The sequence below is a fragment of the Mesocricetus auratus genome, unplaced genomic scaffold (assembly GCF_017639785.1).
Source record: "Mesocricetus auratus isolate SY011 unplaced genomic scaffold, BCM_Maur_2.0 Super-Scaffold_100026, whole genome shotgun sequence".
In the NCBI taxonomy this organism is placed as follows: domain Eukaryota; kingdom Metazoa; phylum Chordata; class Mammalia; order Rodentia; family Cricetidae; genus Mesocricetus; species Mesocricetus auratus.
Window position 1 is genome coordinate 16429120 of NW_024429207.1, and position 10218 is coordinate 16439337.

The 10218-nt window shown below is 43.8% G+C and overlaps 1 protein-coding gene across 2 annotated transcripts in view; it reads left to right on the top strand.

Moving 5' to 3' along the window:
- Lonrf1 (LON peptidase N-terminal domain and ring finger 1) overlaps nucleotides 1–10013 on the top strand; it is a 32565-nt gene extending 22552 nt beyond the window's left edge. For both annotated transcript variants that reach the window (XM_040731816.1, XM_040731817.1), the window contains exons 8-12: nucleotides 583–704; nucleotides 3178–3336; nucleotides 3439–3601; nucleotides 6608–6760; nucleotides 8592–10013. In XM_040731816.1, the coding sequence (XP_040587750.1) occupies nucleotides 583–704; nucleotides 3178–3336; nucleotides 3439–3601; nucleotides 6608–6760; nucleotides 8592–8750 (756 nt within the window). In that variant the 3' untranslated portion in view covers nucleotides 8751–10013. The remainder of the gene's footprint in view (nucleotides 1–582; nucleotides 705–3177; nucleotides 3337–3438; nucleotides 3602–6607; nucleotides 6761–8591) is intronic.
- Nucleotides 10014–10218: the final 205 nt, after the last annotated feature.

Below are 10218 nucleotides of genomic sequence, written 5' to 3' on the forward strand. Positions count from 1 at the left end.
AGAGAAAAGTTTAAGGGCTGACTGGTGGTGTGTGCCTCTAATCCCACTGCTTGGGGAGCTGATGCAGGAGAACTTCAAGTCCCAGGCCAGCCTGAACCACACAGTGAGACCTTATCTCACCGAGACAGAAGCAGCACTCCCAACGACAAAGCCACATGGAGCTTTTATCTTTGAAAGTGGACAAACAGGGATTGTTTTGTGTCTCTGAAATAAGACAAGTGCATTGCTTCCTTCATCTACATCTTCCTTTGGCTTCTTAGAAATTCTTAGGAATTGGCTCGTGTTGTGGGAGATGGCAGGGGCTCGGTTGCTTGTTGCCAATAAGAGTGGTGCTCATGGCAGGACAGTTTTTACATGTGGGCTTGTTTCCAGCTGCGTCTCCAGTCTGTCACGCTGGAGCAGAGGCCCAGGCAGCTTTACTGTGTAGCTCCATGAACTGCAGGGTTCCCCTCACTAATTAAATACAGTCAGAATCCAGAGTGTCAGTCTACAGCAAAGGTTTGATCTCTCAGTTAAACTGTTTCACCTGCTTTATACTGTAGGAAAGCAGCCGCTGGAATGTGGAATAATTCTGTCTCTTAGTATCTAGCAGACAGGAGGTACTGCGTCACCCAGCTGTTGGAGGAGTTGATAGTGAAGTATCTGCCGGCTGAGCTGTCTGAGAGGAAGAAAATCTATGATGAAGAAACTGCCGAGCTCTCGCAGTAAGTCTCTTATTCAGTTACCCAAGATTACGAAAGCAGCCAGAGAACCAACCCTCCCTGAGTGAGCTGGGTCCAGCCAGCCAGTCTAGCACAAAGGCATATTTAGCTAACTGTTGATCAGGTGTCCTGTCCTGAGTCCATGGGATCGTGGAAGCGCCACCAGGAGAGTCCAGGTGTTCTGTAGGGCGTCACCAAGGCAGCTCTTTGGGCTGAAGCAGTGTTAGAGATTATGGAGGGAAATCCTAGCAGGGGAATGGGGTAGAGATGAACTAGGTACGGTAGGTGCAAACACTGGTTTCCCACATCCTGGAACAGGAGGATCATCAGCCCGCATTAGCAGGGATTTTAACAGGCTAGAGCAGTGGCTCTCAACCTTCCCAATGCTGCAACCCTTTAATACAGTTTATACAGCTACTTCAGAACTGTAATTTTGCTCCTGTTATGAAGCATAATCTGTGTCTTCTGATGGTCTTAGGTGGCCCTGTGAAAAGGTCATTCAACCCTCAAAGCGATCATAACCCACAGGTTGAGAACCTCTAGGCTAGAGACTTGGAATGGGGTGGGAATGAAATAGGAAGGAATGCCTTAGGGGTCAAATTCTCAGTAAAGACACCAGTAGGGAGGGCATCCAGGTTAGTAGAAGAATGAGAAACATCCAGGGGTGACTTTGGGGGTGCTCCCAGCTGTCCCCACTGCCCAGCTCGCTCTTCTCTCCCTTTCCCTGAATATTTTTGCCATTTTGATCAGTCACTTGTATCTCTCTGAATTTCTTTGATGGGTTTTTAATTTCTTAACTGTTTGCTTCACTTCTCGACTAAACACATTGAAGAACATTGTTAATTTTGTGTGCTGTTACTATTTAGCAGCTGCTTGTTTCTATTGCTTTTCAAAACACAAGTGGAGCATCCGGACTTCTCACTCTTGAAAGAGAAGGAATTGTGCTTGGGTACTTGTATTTACCCAGGCACACCTATGGAAAGTCTTCCGAGGTCAGTGGCCTTCAGCACAAAAGTTCCTTCGCTCTCCTTTACAGCCCATTAGTGATTTGTCCTCCCAAGAAAATGAAGGCGAAGGTGTAATGATTTCATTAGACCCAAGATTAATGACAAATGGGAACACTTACCAGATAATAATGAACCACGGGAGCATTTCTCTGCTCTTCCTCTCCGATCTGCTGACCCAAGTAGAAAAAGAGACCATGCAAGCCAGACCACCTTACTCTTCCCTCCTTGGGCTTCTGTCCGCCCAAAGGGAGTGTGGCCCCCACTACAGGTTCACTGGCAAGATGCCTACAAGAAACTGCTATTTTATGATAGAAGATACAGGGATGAAGACTCTGGCTCTCTCTGATACTCCACAGAAACCTAGATTAGAGAGATGTGGTAACACTACAGATAAGAAGCACAGTGGCGAAGGCAGCCCACCCTTAGGAGAAAGTGAGGAAGTTGCACAAGCTGAGGGTGGTGTCAAGAAGCTAGGGACATCCATTCCTGTTAGTAGGGCTGTTTTTTAACTTGGCCTTTGTGTTAAGCATCATATACCTTAGGTCATTAGTAGTCATGTAGCAGCAACAGGTAAAGGGATCAGAAGCGAAGCTATAGGCCTGGAGTGTGCGCTCCACAACCTTATTGAAGTTTACTTGAGCAGACATAGACCATGCTGGTTGCATTGTTCCCCATTGTCCTCTTCTAAACAGTGCGGGTCACCCTGTGAGTCAGTGCAGCCCTGGGCCTCCTAGTGGACAGCGTGGCACTCCATCTTCAGCTTCGTAACTCTAGCGTCTCCTCTTCCAACTGCCAGCTTCCAGCTACTCCCCGTAGTGCTGCTGTGAAATGCATTTCTGCATCTGTAGGGTTGTTTCTAAAAGGAAACATGAACACTTCTACCCCCACACCTGCAGGGTTTCTGCTGAGGAGCCCAGCGCTTGGGTGTGCATTTCCAGCACCTAGGCATTGTCCTTGCCCTATTACTGCTCACAGTCTGGCAGAGGAGAGACAACTGTCATTTTAGTTACCTGGCAAAAACATTTTTTTAATTTCTCCACTGATAGCTTGAAAATATGCTTAAGAATTTTTGTCCATTTTAGGAGTTCATTTTTTTCTTCATGTTTTATGGGTAAAAGCTATAACTCTGTCCTGCACTGTGAATATTTTAAACAAAGCTCTCAATGTAAAATGCTAGTTATGATAAATTTCCTTTTGATTCTTAAAAATAGCTGGCTCTATATTGATGCCTACTGTTTTAGAATTCAAGGTTATAAATAAGAGGGACATAATGAGATGTTCAGTCTCAGGGTTGCAGCAATGTGAACTTGAGGGAGGGAAACTGCTTCCTGTTCTAGCCAGGAATTGAGAGCACATACTTAAAATAGATTTTGTTGTTATTGGTTTTGTATCCTTTTTTTTCTGTTGTAAGCCTGATATGTGTCTGCCATCTGGTTCGGTCTATGACAATGAGATTTCTTCTCCTTCAGCTTGACCAAGAATGTCCCAATATTTGTTTGCACTATGGCCTACCCCACTGTGCCTTGCCCTCTCCATGTATTTGAGCCCAGATACAGGCTCATGATTCGAAGGAGCATACAGACTGGAACCAAGCAGTTCGGGATGTGTGTCAGCGATACACAGAACAGGTAGACTCCCTGTGATCTTTGATATCTTTGTTTACACTGGAATTCCCTTTGTGTCTGAATGAGGCTTTACACACTTATGCTCAAACGCTGTTTTCCTTTTAGTTTTGCAGATTATGGTTGTATGTTACAAATTCGAAACGTGCATTTCTTACCTGATGGAAGGTCTGTGGTTGACACGGTTGGAGGAAAGCGGTTTAGAGTTTTAAAAAGAGGAATGAAAGATGGATATTGCACTGCAGACATTGAATATCTGGAAGATGTTAAGGTATTAAAAATGTTCTTTTCTGATGTGTTCTGGTCTGCTGCATCATAGGGCCTGGTACCTACATAAGGTGAGGTGTTCTAGTCACAGGAACCATTCTTTTTTTTTTTTTTTTTTTTTTTTTGGTTTTTACAAGACAGGGTTTCTCTGTATTGTTTTGGAGGCTATCGGTCCAGCCCAGCCTCGAACTCACAGAGATCCGCCTGCCTCTGCCTCCCAAGTGCTGGGATTAAAGGCGTGTGCCACCAACGCCCGGCAGGAACCGTTCTTTTAGTCATCATTGCTGATTGTAAGGATTAGCTCCTGTTGCCTTTCCTTTATCTTGCTGGTGAATCGTTTGCCCATTCAAGAGAACATGGGGCTGAGAATCTACAGCCTCCTCATGTTCCAGGCATCCCAGACGGTATGGTGCCTAGATCCTGCTTACGCTTGTTCATACTGTATTCACTTAACAGCAGCAGTTGACTAGACTGAACTTCCAGCTCATCGAAGTTTTCAGTTTGTGAATCTCTACCTTATTTTATTTGATTCATTAATAATTAAAACTTTCCTCATTCATAGATTAAAATTTAATGGGAAAGTAAATACAAAATTCTTTAATGGTTGCTCCATGTGTTAGGGTTTTTCCTGGGTCAGAGACAATCTTAATTATGAAATAAATACAACTGGATGCTGCTTTAAAATGACAGCATGTCCTAGATCAGACATTGCCAGTGTATACAGGCTGCTGGTAACTTCCTAAGGAAGGTTATGGTGGCCAACATCTCTCTTAGACAGGGTTGATGTAGTCTCTTGATGTTTTCAGGACCCAGTTTAGTGTCTGGAATTAAAGTAGCAGAAAGTGGTTGCTGTTTTCAGTAGCAAATTGAAAGGTAGGGTAAAACACAGGTCTTACAGTCGTGCTGTTCACTGGTCTATTTTGGCACTTCATTTCAGTCTGTTGGGCCAGGGCATCCTCACACAGAGTTCTTAGAGTTTTCACAACTCTGAGACAGTTAACAGCAGAAGAAAGAGTGGGAGCTGTTGCTTTGCCCAGGAACCTGTGATGTGTAACGGAAGTGATTGACGGCTGACTGACTCCACACACTGTGCCTTCTTGCACCATGCTGCCTCTCTGGTGACAGGCCTGACTGTCCTGATGTTGCCTGTTCTCTCTTACAAAGATGTCATGTGGGAGGAGGCAGAGGCAGGTAGATCTCTTGAGTTTGAGGCCAGCCTGATCTGCATAGTGAGTGTCAGGACAGATGGGACTACATAGAGGGACCCTGTCTCAAATAAACAAACAACAAGGATGTCATGGGGACAGTGTGTTCTCTCAGTTGGGAAGAATGTTGAGTGAATTGAAACTTTTAATTGATTGATAAATTTTATTAATTGACTTTGTCTTAGTGTACCTGGCTAATGGAATAGTTTGTGACATGTTCTTTGTAAAAACTCATGAACCTTGTTTAATTGTAGGTAAATGTGTATAATAATATATCACATTTGATGGCAAAATCCCTTGAGTGTGTAGCTGAACACGTATGGCTGAAGCTCATATCCAGTAGGATAGCGTACAGGAAGTGTGTTTAGATGCTGGTGCCATGTTTGGGTGCCTGAGCTCTTGTCGTTGGTCATATCTATGTCTAGCAATTCCTTTTTACCCTTTCATATGCTTTGGCTTTTTGCTTTTGTTTTTGTCTGTTCTGGTCTGGAAGATCTCAATTTTATTATTTACCTTTTCTTATTACATTCTCTTTTATGTAATGTCTAATGAAATTTTAAGCTCTATTTAATTATTATAGAATGCCCTTAACCTTAAAAACGCTTGCCTTTGAAATTTCTGTTTACTTCTTGGCTGGTTTTGGTTTTCTGTCAGATGCACAGCTCTTTACTGTTTTAACATTTTTGAGCATGGCTCATGGATATATCATGTTATACAAATCACGACTGATTTTAATGCTTAGTTTCAATTTTCATTTTTTTTTCAGAAATCACATGAGTGGCCTTTTGTGTCTTGTGTCTTTTGCATTTCAAAATCTTCCTGAGTCCCTTTATTGTTTTTTGTTAGTCATCCTTTGAAACATGAAAGTGTGAATCAGCCTGCTTTTTAAAAAATGCTTCATTCATTCATTCATTCATTCATCCATCCATCCATCCATCCATCCATCAGTAGCACTCATGTGCCGGGGTACTCATGTGGAGTTCAGAGGACAACTTTTAGAAGTTAGTTCTGCCTTCACCATGTATGTCCCCAGCCAGCCGTTAGTTTCTGCAGCAAGCCCCTTTACCTGGGAAACTGTCTTGCAGTCACCTGCCTGCTGTTTGTTCAAATGAATTAGGGTACCTGTATCAGAGCATATCCAGGCCCTCAGCCAGTGGGACTGGAACGTGGTAAAGCCTGTGAAAATGGACGGGTTCCTTGATCGTCCGCCTGTGTTCTGTGAGTCTCCTGGCTGGAAGATGCTTTTCGTTGTACAGTCACCATTTGGTGGTCTAAAGGGTTCGTGGAGGGGCTAATGCAGGGACCCACAGCCTTTATGGCAGAAGTTGAGAACTGCATACTCTATCCTCTACCTTTTGATTTGCCGATTTAGGGGACACACATTTGCTGTGTCTTTGTTTTTGTGTTTTGACCCAGTTCTCCGGTAGAAGATGTGCTTATGCTCCTGATACTACCTTATGCCATGTGGTTTGTACCCTCGGTGACCCGTTTTTCTTTTTATTGTAGCAACTGTTTTATTCCAAATTTGTGTAGACCTTTGAAAAAACTCACTGTCCACCATCCTTTCCTAGGCTGTCAGTCAGGCTGCTGCCTGCTCTCAGTGGAGATCAGGCCGTGCTCTTTCCAGTGAGTTCTGTTAGGACCCTGTAAGGCAGAAAAGGAAGCTGTTATTGCAAGAGGCTGTCACTCTGATCACCCAGCACTGATGCGGACGGTCCTCCATTCTTCAATGCTTCCTGTGTTCCGTGTGGTTGATGCTAAGGGCTAGGGAACGGGACATAGATCTCACCGACTGCTCTTTCTAGATTGAGAATGGAGATGAAATACAGAGTCTGAGAGAGCTTCACGACTTGGTGTACTCGCAAGCCTGCACCTGGTTTCAGAATCTAAGAGACAGATTTCGAAGCCAAATCCTTCAACACTTTGGGTCAATGCCTGAAAGGGAGGAAAACCTTCAGGTAAGAAGACTTGGGTGTTGCTACTGACGATCTTACTTTTTCATTAACTTCTAATGAATAGCTTTACTCATTCCCTTGCTTTATTTTGTTTGACCCTGTCTTCAGAATTACGAGTGTATTCCCTAGAGCACTGGTGTCTACTCCATGTAGTATACGTAAGGATGCCTATAGGAAAAGAGGGTCACAGAGGGAGGGAGGGCTTGTCTGAGGATTTCTGGAGGGTCGAAAGATTTAAAATGGGATGTAGCCTCCATTAAACTCACTACAAGGACATGAGCTGTCACTCTGATATTGAGAGATGCATGATTTTAAAAAGTCTGCTCACCGCTCCTTTCATCCCATGTTTTATTCCCCATTTCAATTCACTTTTGACTATTTGTGTTTAACATTTCCCGTATCATAAAACTATCACTCTCGGGGTCCTGCTCAAGTACTGGGGGTTTACATTAAAACTGAACCTAATTAGTAATGTGGTTTAGATGCCTTCCATGCGTGGAGCTCTGCAGCAGCAATTGCAGAAACCATAAGGAGTCCCTTACCTTGGGGAATCCAATCACAGACCCATGGAGGAACCAGTGTTAGGCACAACGTTATGAATTGAACAAAAATACTTATGGTTAAAAGATGGTAATTTCATAGTGGAATAGATGTAAATATGCAAAGATCAATCGGTAGTAGATCCCACCCCTCATTCCATTCTTCAAAGATGGCTCTGAGCCCGTCAAATCCCAGGGGTTCTCTTCCTCTGAGGACAGGACCCATGCTGTGTCCAGTGTTACACATTTTGTTGTATCAACACCAAAATGGGCAAAGATACAGTTGTAGGGCCCCAGGGAGTGCACATCTGTCTGTCAGTCAGCAGCAGTAGAGTAGGTGGTTCTTCAGAATTCTTTGGAACACCCCTCCATACACACACACACACACACACCTACACACACACACACACACACACACACACACACACTTTGCAAGAGTTTCCAGAGAATAATGACCTCTTTTCCAGTTTCTGCGCATGCTAAGGGTGCCATTGGCCTGGTGGAGCCTAACCTGGAGGCAAGTGGTGGAGGAGAGGAGTCTGGGAAGCAGTCTCTGGGAGGTAGACGGGAGTAGACATGATGCAGAGTTGAGAACAGACAATACATGGAACCATCCTGTAAGCACTATCGGGGTTCCTTTGTCCTTCTGAAAGTTGGTGTTTCATGCCTTGTGAACCCCAGTGCAGTGAACAGCAGTAAGGGAGGGTTCCGAATCCTGTTGTGTCGATGTGTTGTCTTGGTACTGTTCCTGAAATATGCAGGAACTGCCTTGCCAGAAACACGTCAGGATTTTCAAAATGGGAAGCCAAGTTATTTTTCTTTTTGAGGATTCTAATTTTCGAGTAAGAATTTCAAAGTAACAGAAATAGTGTCTTAAATAGCCAGGTTTGGCCCTGTGGGGCATCTGAGGCTATCTGGAGGCATTCTGACTGTCAGAGCTGGAGAGGTACATTCGTGTCTAGTGGGTGCCAATCCCAGGCACCTGCTGGTGGACTGCAGAGTGTGGGACTGTGGCTCACAGAGAAGGATCCCAGATGTCAGCAACTGGAGGCCCAGAGCCTGACCTTGCATTGACACAGAAACAGTTGACTGTGGAGTCCGGGCGGGATTAAAATCCTGACTCCATAGCATATGTGAGCTGAGAGACCATGGATGATTATATCACTGTTCCTCAGAGTCTGTGGGCTCAGTAATCGCCTGCCTTATACGATGAAGAGCTTTGATAGTACCTGGCATGTAGGTTAGTTTCTACTGTTACATCCTCTTAACAGTCTGAACCGTTTGGTTGGTTTTAGGCAACCCCCAATGGCCCTGCATGGTGTTGGTGGCTGCTGGCAGTCCTTCCTGTAGACCCTCGGTATCAGCTCTCCGTGCTGTCAATGAAGTCCCTGGAGGAACGGCTGACAAAGATACAGCATATCCTGACTTACTTTTCTAGAGACCAGTCTAAGTAAGGAACTGCTTGGATCTCACCAAGCTTGCTCTTAGCCCCGAGGCTGAGAAGCGGTTGGATCTCATTTTAAAATTACCCTAATCTGGCCACGTTGTAGGCCAGATTGTCCGCTGCCTTTGCACACCCAGTGCTGGTTTAAGAAATTAAGGAAACATTTTTTTTTGTTTTTCTTCAACCTCCTGAATCTCGTGGATCTGCAAATGAATACCTTCAACTAGGTCCCAGACCACTAAGAACTTGCACAGAAAACACACATGAAATGTGTGTTAAACCTCTACATTGTGATGAAGTTGCACTATGTACCATACTGTAACTGAACTAAGTACTCCGTGTGCGTATGGTGTGTGCGTGCCTGTGTGAATGCAAGTGTGCCTGTGTGAATGCAAATGTGTGTGCGTGTGTGTGCACATGTGTGTTTGTGTGGGAAGTGTGAGTGCTTTTTCTCTGGCTTTAAATTTTAAAAGACAAAAAAAAAAAGCCATAGAGAGTGAACTTGCTGAGGGTCCTCTTGTGCCCAAGTTTACAACGGTAGTCGTAGGAGTTTTCGCGGATTGAATTTGCCTCGGATTTATTTGTCCTGATGCTTCTCTTTGCACAAGTATATAAACTATGGTACAGAGTATCATTTTTTGTTGTTGGAAATCCTGCTCTTGCTGAACTGTCTTGGCCATTGACTATGACACAGTTTCTTATTTATGTAAATACTTGCATCCCCGTGGCCAGCAGGCAGGGGTGCAGAATCTAGAGCCAGTCTCCAGGAACAACTGCAGACCTGACATGGTACTGTGCATCCATTTATAAAACTCTGAAAACTGTGAAAATAAGGTTTACATTCAAATGTACATAAAGGTAGGTGGAGAACTCGATTCAACCCGTTAGCTTGTACAGTCTAGGGGGCTTTTCACATTAACTGCCCGTCTCTGTCATTTAGGGTTTGACATGATAACTTGTATTTATGGGATTAGGTAGTGCATAATCCGTTGAGGATCTGGGGGAGGAGGAGCTTAACGTAGAACTAAGCTTGTAAGGTTTGTTTTGTTTTTACTCTGGTCTTGGTGCAAATGTTAGTTATGCCTTATTCATATCACAGTTAGAGCCCCGTGCTGTGACATGGTTATATCCATGCTGCCCTAGCCCTTTTATAATTATTCGTTGCAGATTTGTGACTGTCTCTATTAACTTTCTTTTATGTAAGTAATTTGTACAAATTTCTTAAAATTTTTGCTTTTGCTTATTTAATTTTGAATAAAAGCTAAATTCCTAATACTTTTTCCCCTTAAATTGTAAAGTGATGTCAAAAAAGAAAAAAAGTCAATACAGGGACTAAGCTATATATTATATGTAGTATAGAACACATGTGTTTGGTTTCCAGTCTTGTGGCATGAGACTTAAGTTAATGGATTTTTTGGGGAGGAGGAATGGGGTTGGTGTTTTTTGAGAAAGGGTCTCTCTACATAGCTTTGGCTGTC